Source organism: Chrysemys picta, chromosome 10 (genome assembly GCF_011386835.1).
Source record: "Chrysemys picta bellii isolate R12L10 chromosome 10, ASM1138683v2, whole genome shotgun sequence".
Classification (NCBI taxonomy): domain Eukaryota; kingdom Metazoa; phylum Chordata; order Testudines; family Emydidae; genus Chrysemys; species Chrysemys picta.
The window spans coordinates 49,982,872-49,998,007 of NC_088800.1; the positions used below are offsets into that span (position 1 = coordinate 49,982,872).

The following is a 15,136-nucleotide window of genomic DNA, read 5'->3' on the forward strand; positions in this document are numbered from 1 at the left end:
GTGGAAAAGGGTAGGAAAATTTAGAATATTGTCCCACTACCCCGCGATCCTTTCATATTGTTTTTCTCCCCATGTAGAATGCCTCCCGCCTCGGGCTAAACTCACCGTGCTTGGGGTGTTCGCCAACATGTGCTTGTCAAGGGTCAGTGAGAAAGTGAATGGTATGTTATTAGAGGTGTATTTTACTGTACTGTTTCAATGCTGTGTATGCACTTAACAATCATACTTCTGTGTATTGTTCCTTGTGCTTCTGCAGATGTGGCCTTCACAGGCACCCCCTACACACTGGGGAAGCACCTCTGCCAGATAAGAAAATGCCTGAGACGGCGCAAGGAGGACATGTTCTGGGAGCTGCTGCAATACTCAGATGCAGAAAAGAGGGAACACATGCAATGGAGGGAAATCAAAAGGCAGGACAGAAAAGAAAATGAGGCTTTTGTTAAGGATGCTACTGAGAGGATGATTAAAGTTATGGAGGAGCAAACTCAAATGCTGAAGTCCCTCATAACATTCCAGACTGAGCAGATCCGTGCCCGCTTTCCCCTTCAGCACATTCAGAACTCTTTCCCATGCCCCCCACCCCAAACTCCACACAGTCCTTTCTGCTTTCCGGGACTTCTCGCTTTCCTGTTCATTCCACCCCCATGGACACCTTTTCAAATGATAGCTGGACTTACTCACAGCTCTGAAAGTAAGCCCTTTCCTGGTACCTCCTTTCCCACCAAGCATGTGTGTGTGTGTGGTGGTGGTGCAATAAAAGCAGTTTTTGAATGATAATTAATCTTTATTTGTTTCCTACAAATTGTGATAGCACGTGGCAGCAAGACATACACAAGCAGTTTAATCATTTGCTTACTGGAATCCTAGACCACAAAAATCACAAGTGCTTCCTAGCAAAATTTGATTTCATTAAGCACTGCAGTCCCGAGCATAGTAAGATACAATACTGGTTTTCATTTTCAAAGTGTTGCCTCAAAACCTCCTTGATTTGAATTACCCCCTGTTGTGCCCCTCTAATAGCGCAGGTATCTGGCTGCTCAAAATCAGCAGTCATGTGGTCTGTCTCAGCAATCCACCCCTGAGCAAACTTTTCACCCTTACCTTCATAAATATTGTGCAATGTACAACATGCAGCTATGACCATAGAAATATTAGCCTCACTGAGGTCTAACCTACCATAAAAGCATTGCCAGCATGCCTTTAATCTGCCAAACACACAATTCCACGGTCATCCTGCACCTACTCAGCCTATTGTTGAAGCGCTCTCTACTGCTATTCAGGTTTCCTGTGTAAGGCTTCATGAGCCATGGCATTAAGGGGTATGTCGGGTCTCCCAGGATCACTATGGGCATTTCAACATCCCCCACTTTAATCTTCTGGTTTGGAAAGAAAGTCCCTGCTTGCAGCTTTCTGAACAGGCCAGTGTTCCTGAAGATGCGTGCGTCATGCACCTTCCCGGACTACCCCATGTTGACATCAGTGAAACGCCCACAGTGATCCACAAGCGCCTGCAACACCATGGAGAAGTACCCCTTCCTATTGCTGTACTCAGTCGCAAGGTGGTCCGGTGCCAAAATTGGAGTATGTGCGCTATCTACCACCCCTCCACAGTTAGGGAAGCCCATTTCTGAAAAGCCATCCACTATTTCATGCACATTTCCCAGAGTCACGGTCCTTCATAGCAAGATGTGATTAATGGCCCTGAAGTCTTGCATTAATGCGGCCCCAACGGTTGCCTTCCCAACTCTAAATTGATTCGTGACTGACCAGTAGCCAGCTGGAGTCGCCAGCTTCCACACAGTGATTGCCATGTGCTTCTCCACTGAGAGGCCAGGTCTCATTTTGGTGTCCTTGTGCTGGAGTGCTCAGGCGAGCTCCCATAGGAAAGGTGGCTTTCCTCATTCGAAAGATCTGTAGCCACTGCTCGTCATCCCACACCTGCATGACGATACGATCCCACCACGCAGTGCTAGTTTCCCAAGCCCAAAAGCAACAGTCCACTGTGTGCAGCTGCTCTGTGAATGCAAAAAATAATCTAATGTTGCTCCTATCCACGTCAGACAGCACATCAGGCAACTGTGAATTCTGTTGAGTTAGGAATGTCACGATTAACTGCACTGTCATCTGTGATGTGTTAATGACAGTTAGCAGAGCAGTGCGGGATCCATCCTTTCACACAGAGAAGACGGGGCAAACAGCAAACAAGGACCATTGAAAAATGCAGCAAATTGAAGATGGAAGCACATGGAATGCTGGGATGGAAAGCAATGCATCATGGGACATTGAGCCTGGACCCAGGATGTGCTGCAATCCACTCCGCCTTTCCACAAGACCCAGCCGCAGAAGGTGGTGAACGGAAGTGTGGGATAGCTTCCCACAGTGCACTGCTCTCACCGTCTATGCTAGTGCCCCAAGTGCGGACGCGCTCTGCCGACAGGAGCGAAGTGTGAACATGCAATACCAATTTTCTTATAGTGCTTTTTGATCGCTGACAAAACTTTTGCCGACAAAACTCTGTCATGTAGACAAGGCCTAGGATGCAAGGATAAGATACAAGGCTAATGTTGGGAATGGCATTGGAGCTTGGGTGGTAGTGGGAACTCACAGCTCTCCCATTGCCTCTCTCAGTGGGCCAGTATCCACTCCCGCCACTGTTGGTATCTATAATTGTCAGGGTAGTTGCAGCCTGGGAAGCTTTTGTGGGTTCTGTGATATGGGGCAAAAGTGAGTAATAGACACCCTGTTGTCTGAATCATCTCAGAACCAGCCAACTGCCATGATACAAGACAGAGGCAGTATTTCTGGCGAAGGAATGAAGGAATGAACCACGCTATCCTTTACTATGTGTTTGGTGTGCTGTAGCATTGCTCCTGTCAAACACTCTGAAGTTACAGTGGCTCTGCTAAGGAACAGCATAGGAGCACAGGCTGAAAGGGAGCACACATCAGCTCCAGTTCTTATCCAGCAGGAGGCACTGGGAAGGTTGGTAATTAGCACTAATTGTGCTACAGTCCACAATTACTCCAGACTTCCCCCTAGGAGTCATTCTTGGGAATGGGGTAGGACAGCTGGGTCTGGAGCAATTCACACATACTCCTATGTTGATGAAGGGTTAAAGTGCATTGATAAAGTGCACCCTTAGCAGCAGCATTGCTATAGTCTTTTTAATAGGGTGACCATATTTCCCAAAGGGAAAACAGGATACTGCATGGGGCTTGCCCGAGGGCCCCCCGAGCTGCTGGCCCAAGGCCTCTTCCCCCACCCCCGCTCAGGGCTCACCCAAACCCCCTCCCCCGGATGGGGCTGGCCTTAGGGGGCATCCTCCTCCCACACACGGGGTTGGCCCAAGCCACTTGGCGTCACAGCACAAGCCCCACAGGGCTGTTGTAGCGGCTTGCCCCCCCTCCCGAACGTTCCTCCGCACCCCACTGGGGGCACACCCCACTTTTTTGGCAAAACTGGGCATTTGTCCCATTTGCTCTTGCCAACTGATGATCAGTTGGCAAGAGCAAATTAGACAAATACCCAGTTTTGCATGCGCGCACACACACACACACACACACACACACACACACAAAAGAGACACTCGGGACAGGGCTTAAAAAGGGGACTGTCCCAGCCAAAATGGGACATACAGTCACCCTACTTTTTAAAGATCTTGTCAGTTGGTTCAGATATCATTATTACCTGAATTACAAGCGTGAAGCTCTCTTAAAAGAAGCAGGTGATCAAAGAGTGACTTTAAAGTGCACTATATTCTATCTTCAGGCGAAGTAAGTATGGAGTCCCCTGTTCCATTGTCTTTGAATGGCTCATCCTACTATACATTTTTTAGTGTGGGGTTTCTCTTTAAATCACAGCTGAGGATGAAGCTGGTGTAAGGAAGAGCTTTTGTGGGTTCTGTGATATGGGGAATAAGTGATTAATAGACTCCCTGTTGTCTGAATCACCTCAGAGTCAGCCGACTGCCATGACTCAAATTGACAGAGGCAATCTTTCAATGAAGGAACAAACCACACTATCCTTTACTATGTGTTTGGTGTGCTGTAGAATTGCTCCTGCCAAACACTCTGAAGTTACAGTGTGTCTGCTGAAGATGTATAACTTCCCAACTGTGTAAATTTCAGTGACCATGACAAGGGACAAGATCACCAAGGCACGTTCTGGGTAAATAGCTCCGCCCACTCCTGCCAATGGATCTCAAAACCTGACTGGAGACATGTTAGTGATTTTTGTCCTGGGGTCTCCCTTGATCAGTCTGACAAGCATGTCCATTTTGCAGTATGGATGGGCTATGCTGAGGTCAAACTCATTCCACTTGTGATCTAAACAGGATTCCAATGCAGATGTCCAGTAAATTCAGTCCATTACCACACTGCATAGCCAAACCCCAGGTGAGTATAAGCAGAGATTTACAAGCCTGCATCTCTCAGCGGTGGAACGAGATGCGTTTGATGCATTTTGTATGCTGTAGCAACAAGTTCCAGGGAAAAGGGGTTAACACGTGAGAGGACAAGGACAGGTCTTTGCTACAGAGGCCATTGTGCAGCAGGCGGTGAGAGGCTGACCTGCAGGAGAAATGCACCGTACTTGAGCAGCAGCCAGCAGGGAAGCACTGCCATTAGCCAGCTCCTCCTGCCAAGCTGGTCAAAACGACACCGGTACTGGCTGGACTAGAGCAGACCCAGCTCTGAGGGTTTGGAGTTTGATTTGTTTATGGTGTGGAGGGTCCGAGTATACATAGGAAGAAAGAACACTGTGATCCCCAGCATACTGGGCTGCTGTCTGGTTTCATGAAGTCAGCTACCCCAACCCCACTCACGTGGGAGAGAGCAAGTCAGGGCCAGCTGGAATTACCCTCCTGTTATCTAGCAGGGAGGGGAGGGAGGAGTGGCTGGTGCTGTTAAACTTGAGAGGATGATTCAGACAGAGAAAATGAGGAGGCAAAGCCAAGAAGAACAGAGCAGCAGTGCCACAAACTGCACCTAGCACCACTAGTGTTTACACTTACAAGGACCAGGTACTGGAATAATAAGGAAGCACCTGTGGCTAAGCCTTGTTTAGACTAATAGTACAGTTCCATCAGTAATAGCCAGGGTGGGAGCGCTAGCACAGATCAGGAGCTAGCCGGCATCACAGACCTGCTCTGGCCAAGTTCAGGTGACATGGCACACCTGGTGCCTTGTCTAGGCTAGGGCTCCCACACTGTGTTAGCCATGATGGGACTTATCCAGGAAAAGGACTAGTGCACAGACAGCCTTGGAGCCTTGTCTACATTAGCATAACTAACCCGAGCAATGGGCACTGAGCAGAGTTTGGTCCTGGGCTACATTTGCAATTAGTGTTCAGAGCTGGTTCAATTGCTCCCATTGCGGACATCAGTTGTCAGCAACCAGTAATTCTGCACATGAAGCCAAGGTCCTAGATTCCTGGTTGGCACTGCTGTGTGGAAGTGCAGACTAACGCACCCAGTTCAGCCCTCTGCATGGTTTGAAAACTTGCTAAGAGCCAGCTCAATGCAGCAGGGGGAAAAAACAAGCAAAGAACAGTCAAACGGCAGCCCGCCTGCTAGCTAGCAAGGGAGTGAGAGCTCGGAATGGGACTGAAACCCCTGCTGGGATGTGTACAGAGGCAAACAGCTTTTCTGTGGCCCTTTGGTCTACCGTAACCCTTGATTTGCTGGTGGGAGGATTAGTTTGTTAGCTGACATTATGAAATGGTGCCAGAATCAACGTCCTACTGCTGTGTGACAGAGCTTGCAGCTTCCAAGGAGAGTGGGTGTGGGGTGGAAGAAGGTGGGCACAACTAGCATGAAATCTCTAGGAACCCCTACAGGCACAAGCAAGTACAGATCCATCATAGGAGAGCGAGCCTCCAATTTCTGACACTGCCAGTCAAGCATGCAACCTCCTCCCAGTTCCCAAACAGTACAGCTTTAACTCTCACAGCTACTTGCACATAAAGCCCTGTAGCACTGACAGTTGCTCCAAAGCCCAAGATTAGACTTTCTGGGCTAGCTGACCCCAGGTTACTGATCTGTAAAAGCCCCTGCACTAAAGGAGCTTTAGGTTTGGGACATTTCCTGCTACCCAGCACTAGCTTGTTGTGATACCAGAATGACACTTTACCTCCGTAGCTAACCTCAGAGAAACCCCTATTCCTACTGAGACCTCATTAGCCACTGATACATTTACACTAGCATCACTGTTTACTAAATCTTGGGCTTTTTGGCTAGTAGAAGTAGTTGTTCTTTTAGCTGGCATCTGTCAAAAGTAACTTGCTCATCTCATTTGAGATCAGCTGAAGACTAGCCTCTAGTGGCCAGACCCTATCTTTACACTAAACATTCTCCATAGCATCCTTACTCATAACTGCAGAGATTGGCAGGAGCAGAGCGCTACAGAGATGCTTGTTTCAGTGATCCCTTACAGTCAGTCAGTCAGTCCCCCTCCTGCTCTTCACAATACTTTTAAAGCACAGCTCTACCCTAAGAAATGACTATGTAAAAATGGCACTCTAAGGCCCCATGCTGTCTCTGATCTCCATATAAAATGCACTGTTAGCACTGTTTTTTCTAACTGCCAGCTCTAGAGACTCACCCTTAGTTCAGAGTTTCAAGTGAGCTCTTTCTGTCTCATGCATCATCACCAGTGACTGAGGTTCGGCAAGCCAAATTATGTCATAAGTGACACCGGTGCAACAACACTGTCCAATGATGCCAGTTGCACCTGTGCAAACCCACTGAAGACAACAAGGCTCTAGATGGCACTGATTGAGAACAATCTGAAGACAATGGGGCTGCCCAGGTGTAAATGAAGGCACAATGTGCTGTGTAGAACATCACTTAGTGATGATGACACATAGGATACTCAGAGTGCAGCTGGACTCAAACCTCATCCAGGAAATGTAACTGAACTGGCAACTGGCACTGAACACTGTTTAACTGCAAGTGCAGCCAAGGATAAACATCTGGAAAGAGGGAGAGGAAGGATGATCTTTTGATTAACACACTGGACTGGGACTTGGGAGATCTCGGCTCAATTCCCTGCTCTGCTACAGACTCCCTATGTGACTTGACCAAGTCACTTAATCTCTGGCCTGCAGTTTCCCATCTGTAAACTGGAGATACCAACTCTTCCTTGTAGCTTTTGAAGGTGGTTATGTCTCAGAGCAAGTGCCTACTAGAAAATCTGGCTTTAGAACAAGAAATCTGTACCAGACAGCTTTGCTGTAAGGGAAACGCCAACACCTTGTATATTTAAATTGTATTTTAATAATTCAACCCAAATTCTGTGCAGTCACAAACACTCAACACTGACATGAATGGATGGCATAGTTACATGACCTGGAAAGTCACAATTAGACAGCACTACAATCACCTGGAGAAAAATGTCACTCGGAATATAATTTGCATTCATATCACCTACAAACAGACTAGTACAAAATTCATCTCAAAACAAGAATTGGCTCAGAAGACAGAGCTGTTATCACACAGTGATGAGACAGTATCGGAACCCTCTATGCATTTTGTGCCCCGGGGGATTCCAGATGTGTACTGCAGCAGCTGACTTTTCCCTCTGCCCCAGCTTCCTGGGGTCTTGGTCCCTGCCCATTTGTGATATCAGAGTGTAGCTTCGAGGACACAAAAGGCAGTGTAAACTCTGATTCCCCAGGATTAAAACCAAAATCAGAAAGAAGTGAATCAGTAGGTACTAGATTTTCAAACATACCAATGCTGGGATTAGCAGCTGATTTGATATGCAATAAAATTATTTTTGAGGGGGCTAAAAGATACTTCTGCTAATATAATTTTAACCCTTTCCGTAATATTCAGTCTATTTTCTCCACAGAAGAGAATGTAATACACAAGGAGGCTCCTTGTCTGTCACCTCTCTGGTGAGAGGGACAGAAGATGGAAGGTGACTATTACAAAAAGTGCATGATTATCAGAGAGCAATTAGCTTTCCAGAGGTTTCCAGTGACACAGCCACCCTGGGTGGGATATCAGTTGGCTTCTGTGCAGTAAGTAGGTCAGAGGCTATTTACAATGAGTTCAGCCCATTTTCAGATGCCATGGGGAGGTGGTTCTAGTCTTCTCCGGCCTTCCCCATCCCCAGAAACCTTCTAATAGAAAGTTACAACTCAGAAATGGGTTCCCAGGAAGCCAGAGATGCTCTTAAAGAGCAGCAGCTGCATCTCAACAACCAGAACCTTAGCTCCACACTAACAGCATAAATCAAAGGGCACTGATAACACGCAATACCACCACCAAAGGGACATGTCGTCAAAGGCTGTTCAGAGTTACAGTAAAGTAACTCGTCATACTACATACTTCCCAGCTGGAGCCCTGATCTCTGAGAAGTCACCCACTCTAGCAGTCTTCTCAAAAACTGGTCTATGTACCCAGCCCCAAGAGCTCTGCATGTAACATAGACAACACCGCTCACTGATTTACATGAACCTGGATGGATTTCTCTTTAACATCAATTTTTAATCACAGATAGAAGATGCATCTTTGCCAGATAGAAGATGCCATCTTTGGAGAGGAAGGGACAGGTCCTCAGCTTATAGTGCCACAGCTCTGAGCTGCCTTAGGCTCACAAAGAGAAATATTATACATGAACATTTACATATAAAAGGAGCATTAGTTTTTTATGGAATAACTACAAAAGGAGAATACGAAAGACAGCTTTATATAATACAATTCCTCTTGCTTGTTTGTTGTGGCTTCTTGGTCAGGTTGGGTTATCCACGTGCCAGACCTGTGTACACTAAATTGGTCTTCTGGGATTTTATTTCTCAAATACTCACCCTAATGAGATCTTTTAGCACCACTTCCTGGTAAAACAAACTGCTGCTGCAATAGATTCCTTCTAAGAGTGATATGAACACAGATGGCAGTCAGTAGAGGGGTGACTAATTACCCCACCCATCTGGGCAAGGGGAGAAGTTACTTCTAGCACAGCTTCATCCATTGCTTCCAGTAGTGGGGTTCATGCAGTGGAACCCCCAAATTACCCTGGTGAGGTAGTGTTCGTTCCAAGTCATTTTTTGTATCCTCCCCCTCCCTCAAATTGCAAGGCCTATGCCTAGACACAGACTGCATCATGAGAAGCTACTCACCACAGACTCCCATTACCCATGTAGTGAGCTCCTTTAAGAAGGAAGTGAAGACTCTGCTATGGTCACCTGCAGAAATAGGGTAACAGGCCATCTGCATAGGTTTCTTAGGGTGCGTCTACACTGCAGCTGTGAAGTGTGATCCCCAGCCCAGGCAGACATTTGCGCTTGCTCAGCTCAAGCACGTGTGCTAAAAATAGCAGTGTGAACACGGTGGGAGAGGTGGTGGCTCAGGCTAGCCACTCAAGTCCAAGCCTACCTGAGCCCGCAGGTCTGAACATGGGTAGATACCCTGACCTGCTGCCTATGTCACAACATCCACACTGTTATTATCAGTGCACTAGATTGAACTGAGCTACCCCAAGTCTGTCTACGTGTGCTGGAAATCACCTCCCAGCTGCAGTGTAGAAATACCCTCGGGGCTTCTTTGTGGGCCCTCCATGTTGGAAGGATTAGGGGCATCTGCTACTTCTACACAATGCAATCCTGGCAAAGGTCAAAACTGGGCTTTTCTTTGCTGCTAAGAAGCAGATGCCCAAATGCCAGTGACTTTCAGCAGGATTTGGGTGCCTACCTCCCTGAGGGTTCTTTGAAAAACCAGCCTAGTATTCTAAAGCCGAGTTTGCTGTCATCTTCTATTCAAGCAGTTTTGTGGGGTTACGTTTCCACCCTAGCAGTCTGGAGGGAGGATTCTGTAGATGCTATTTGAGGAGTGGGGCAGGGCTCAAGTCTAGCATGTGGGAGAGGTGGGGGAAGGCAAGAAAACCAGAATGTGTCTGGATGTGTTTTGCAGACAGACTTAAATGAAGAGATTTGCTTTAATGTGAAAGTCTCCCACTCTTGCCAACCCAGAGCTCAAGGGACAGGTGATATCTTAATTACATGAAAGCTACTGCTAAGAACATCCTGTACACAAGCTGGAAGAATGAGGCAGAGGGGAGAACATATTTAAGAGATCCCCCCCCCAAAGTACCTAATGCATTTTCTGAATGAATCCTTTGCCCAAGGAAGTTGATAAGATGCCATTAAGCATCAAAAGTGATATGACATTTGCTTTTCAATATCCTACAGATAGATGGACACCTGCCAGTTCTTGTAGAAAGCAAGGTACAATCACGCAAGGTTCTTTTCAGCCAACAGCCATTGGTGCGGGTGGATGATATAATCTGTTACAAGCTCAATTAATAGACACATGGATAGGAATTACCACTAGTTTCTTTCAGTCTGGAAAGAATTTGCTTTGAGAAACAGACATGAGAGCTCTGTATGGAAAGTTAAAGGCACCGTAGAGATTTTACAGTGCCAGGTACTGAGAGATGATCCATCCACACCAGAGCAGTTAATGAAGTAATTGTCTACAGATCATGGACCTGAGCTTGTTCTCCAGGGCCTGTGCTCAGCAGCATTGCCATGGGTGCATCAGCAAACTTAACTATCACTCTCAGCAATATGCAAATAGGGACAGCCAGGCTACAGTGGAACCAGAGCTGCCACACGTAACCCTCTCAGCTTGCTTAGGCTCCCTTTGCAGCTTAGTTACTTTGGTAAAAATGTCAATATTCCATCCTGGCATAGGAAACCTTCCAGAACCGTGCCTGGAACGGGCAATTAGCTTCTCAGACCAGTTTTGTTATAAGCCATCTGGAATGGAAACTCCTGCTGACTGATCTTAAGGGGGCACTGAAATGAACTATTTTTTACTAGCTGAGCCAGTTGATAATACTGACATTTAAGAACCCCAACGGTGCAACTGTGGGGGTGGACACGTGCCCCACGGCTAGTGCACGCTATCACTTGGAAGCTAAAAGGGGCTTAGTTCAGTCCATTTAAATCTGGAAACTGACTCTTCAAGCAGGTGCAAACTTCATTCACTCACCTCCCATGTGCTTCTGCCATGCGCAGAACAGAGTACTGCAAAGTTCACAGCATGCCAGACGGTATGGGCTGTCAGTCAATTGCAGCTATACTCACAGGCACAGGGAGGCCTTTTCAAGGTGAGCAGCAAAACAAGCTGGAACCAAAGCTGCTTAAGATTCTAACAGAATATTTGTTCAGATTTAACACTGACAAATGTATATTTTTCACACAGAATAGAAGAGTCTGCTCCTACAGCTATTACTCAGCAAGGTCAGAACCCAGGATGCTGGGTTAGCCACATGACAGCTGCCCTCTCCAAACACATTCAACGCACTGCAAGGATGCACAGGGCAAGGACAATGCTTCCTTGTTCCATCATGAGTGCTTGCGGTGTTACCAGCTCTTGCAGGAGTAAGTGATGCTGCTCTTCACCAACAAGCGAAAGATTCTGATTACAAACAGACAGTTTGATGTACATCTATCATTTTAAAAGGGTGCATCCATGAACTGTTACTGACCTGGGTTCTTATGGAAGGGCTTCCAACAATGGTATCACAAGTAGCTGTTCATCTTCCAGGCTAAGCTTTGCCAGTGGGTTCTTGAGAGGCAGTGCCCTGCCAAAGTCACACAACTGTCTGACAGTCCCTTTAGATGTGGCCTCATCTGAGACAGTGGATTCTGAGGAGATCTTGCCCAGCCTAGTTAAGAGTTGGGCCACTGATTTTCACTGCATATTTAGATCTTCCTTTATAAAAGAAATGCACCTTTAAAAAGGTAATAATCAAGGTTCTCTATTTTAATGCAACTGATGTCACTATATACCTGGTGAGGAAACAGTGCTCTCTTTTCCCTTCATCTGGCTGTAGAACTCCCCCTCACTAGTAATCACTCTGCTGAAGTACTCAGAGGAATCTCTCTAACATGTGCTCACATTGATCCTCTGTTGAGATGCACAGACTAAGCCAGGAAAGGACAAGTCTCAAAGCTGGACTGCTAACTTCAGGTGTCAGGCAATAGGAAATCACTTCCAGTCACCAAGCGTGTCTGTGGAGAAGTGCTGCCAGAACTCTCAAGCAAGAAGAAAGGACTGTCACACCTGTCCAACTTGCACCACAAGGCATTACTGGCAAAGCATGGCTGTATTTTACACTGAGAGAGCACTAGTCTCTCCAGTCAATAGGCAGATTCAGATGCTATAGAAACAGCACCCCCTAGAGCCTGTCTGGGGAAATAGTACATTCCCAGACACAAGACAGAACTGATAGATGTGATCATTTTCTGTTTCTGTAGGTACTCAACCACCCTTATCCGCTTCTCTTTGGAGAAGGCATTGAGTTTCTGCATCCAATTGCTAATTTCCTGCCTAGCCAGTTATCATTCCCGGTGCAAAGTCTCATGTCAGCTTCCAGGAACCACGAAGAAGGGGAAGAGTTTGTGCCCTGCAAATAGCCTGCTGGCTTTTAGCTGCCTGAGCCATGAATCATAATATTACAATTGGAAGTCACGATTCTGATATGTAATAGAAATGTAAACAGAAAGTCAGCCCTTTGAATGAAGTGCTTTCCCAGACTGGATGCTTCCTACAGAGGGGCAGACTCTGCAAGCAGATGAAGAACACAAGCTTTCAGGTGTGGGGAAAGACAACTATTAGTCTTTGTTCCTTTCAGAAGCTTTGCTGACTTGCTCAGGAAAGGGTGCTGAAAATGGATACATGGATCTGCCTGATGGATGGACCCATATGCAAAGTCCACTTATAGAAAGCCATTGATTTCATAAACCAATATTCTGTGTCAAATATTTTATAAACCAATATTCTGCTCCTGCAAGTGGCAAACTGATGTCATTGGCACGAGCCAGGCACTGTACAAGCCACACACAGCTCTGCCAATATACCTGCATCCTGATGAGCAGAATGCTGCTGTTCAGTCCTGGCCTCAGAGACTGATTGCATATGGATACACGTCCACTCAGGACTAGAATGAGATATCCACATTTCCACTTGTTACCTAAATCAGGGTTTGAACCCAGTTTGCCAGAGGTAAAAGGAATTAACCAGATGCACCACCTAGTCCTTTACATGTTGCATATAAGGAGCAACAGTAAACAACTAAGCCCTGCATTTAGTGTGCTCCTTAATAGCTAAGCTAGAAGGAGCCTAGTGGAGTTTTTGTGCTAGCTTGGCTTTTGCATTAGTATTTGTCTTGAGAATTTTGAGATGTCTGACAGGCTCATTGTTTTGATGATGGTTATAGCCTCAGACATTCATAGTGTCCTTGAAGCCCCACACCTCCATGGCAGAGATCTGGAAGTTTTCAGAGCACAGTGGCTGATTATTGAAAGTATTGCAGTGGCTGGTTCTCCCATGGTTGAGGTCTGCATCAAGGTAGAGGGCCTGCCCATCACCACCTCCTACAGAGAGAGGAAGAATGTTACGTTGCTTTTGCATTTCTCAGGATGTGAAACTTACAGCTACACAGAGAAGGGGTTTGATGGCCTTTATCTCCAGGGACAGCTGGAATATAGGAAGACCCACCACAATGTTCAACTGCTCTTTTAGCACAAAGGACACCCGTTTCTATGCATGGATTCTAATGAAGCTAGCAGAACTGCAAGTGACCATTTTGGCAAATTCATGGAAGATAACCCAGGCAGACTGGCTCCACACCTGCTTGCCTTCCTGCAGCTCCCATTGGCTGGGAACAGTGAACCGCGGACACAGGGAGCTGAGGGGCTCCATGCCTGCAGACGCTCCAGGTAAACAAAACATCCCGACCTGCCAGTGGCTTACCCTGATCGGCAAGGAGCCAAAGTTTGCTGACCCATTTATTGATGTCAATACTGCAGCCTTTTAAAGTTGCAAAGGCTTTGTTTAGTGGACTAGATTGGCTTGAAAGGAATACTAAAAGAGCAGTGCTGCAGATCTGCATGACATTTGATCCATGCATTTCACAAAATGTTATGTCTTACAAGCCAATCAGAAAAATACAATGAACTATAGTACTATAGCACTGGTGTCAGTCCGCTACCGTGTAATTTGATCTCTTCATGCATTTCTACCCATGGACCTCATAAGTCCGAGCCAATATGAAAATATAATATGCAGAATCGATGGAATCTCTAATAAAATTGAAATAGCCTTTTATCCCCACAGACATGACAATCTACAGGGCTGCTTTGAAATAAACAAAGAACAATAATAATTTGACAGTGATAAAGCAGGTGACATTCCTATATAAAGTCCTACAAAAATCTATAAGTACAATAATAATAATAGTAATCTATTTTCATACTAGTATTTAAAATGAACAATGGTGAAATCAAAAGAAAAAGGTCTGATTATCACGCAGCGTTCAAACGAAGTTGTTGAATATGCAGAAGCAAACAATAATTGTGGCGCTGCTTGTGAATTCTGTATCAATGAGAAGCAAGTAAGAGAATGGCGAAAAAATAAAACACTAAAAGACATGCCAAGAAGCAAGAAAAAATGTCCAACGAGGTGTGCTTCATTTCCTGAGCTGGAGAAAGATCTCAATAATTGGGTTGTTGAATGTCGACAAAATGGGTACATTGTCACTAGAACTTGTCTGTGTGCTCTGCAAATGTCGAAAGTGGTGCCACTTCCCACAGCTCCCATTGGCTGGGAACGGCAAACTGCGGCCACTGGGAGCTGAGGGGCTCCGTGCCTGTGAACGCTCCAGGTAAACAAAATGTCCAGGCCTGCTAGTGGCTTACCCTGATAGGCCGGGAGCCAAAGTTTGCCAACCCCTTAAATATAGCGTCGGCTTATGAAAGGGTCATACGATTTTTGCTATTTTTACCTATCCATCTTGGGGGGTCGGCTTATAAACGAACGGGCTAATGAACGAGTATATACGGTAAATAGAACATGTGACAAATCAAGATAGAAACACTCAGACAACTTAATGAGCAATATCAAACTGGGGAGAGAGACAAAGCAGGGTACTAAAAGGAACTGGTACAATCTTCTAGATCATTATAAAAGATATTCCAAAGTGTACTGCATGTTGATCAGATCTGCGAGAGACCAGACTGACAGAATTTTGCACAGATCTTAGAGGGACAAGAAATTCAGTTCAATTAATTTAGATCAATGAAAGACATACTTGTTGGGAGGGAGATGACAAAGACTCCCAGCTAA

The 15,136-nt window shown here is 46.0% G+C and overlaps 1 protein-coding gene across 12 annotated transcripts in view; it reads right to left on the reverse strand.

Annotated features, from left to right (window-relative positions):
• The window catches only part of TBC1D24 (TBC1 domain family member 24), a 104,068-nt gene that overhangs the window by 29,991 nt on the left and 58,941 nt on the right, over positions 1-15,136 (reverse strand). For 4 of the 12 annotated variants that reach the window (XM_065558655.1, XM_065558658.1, XM_065558656.1 and 1 more), the window contains exon 8: positions 26-2,015. The exons of 3 other annotated variants lie outside the window; for them this stretch is intronic. In XM_065558655.1, the coding sequence (XP_065414727.1) occupies positions 1,747-2,015 (269 nt within the window). In that variant the 3' untranslated portion in view covers positions 26-1,746. Of the gene's footprint in view, positions 1-25; positions 2,016-7,250; positions 13,387-15,136 lie in introns of those variants that run through there. 5 more of the 12 variants (XM_065558660.1, XM_065558659.1, XM_065558663.1 and 2 more) reach the window with 3 other exon arrangements.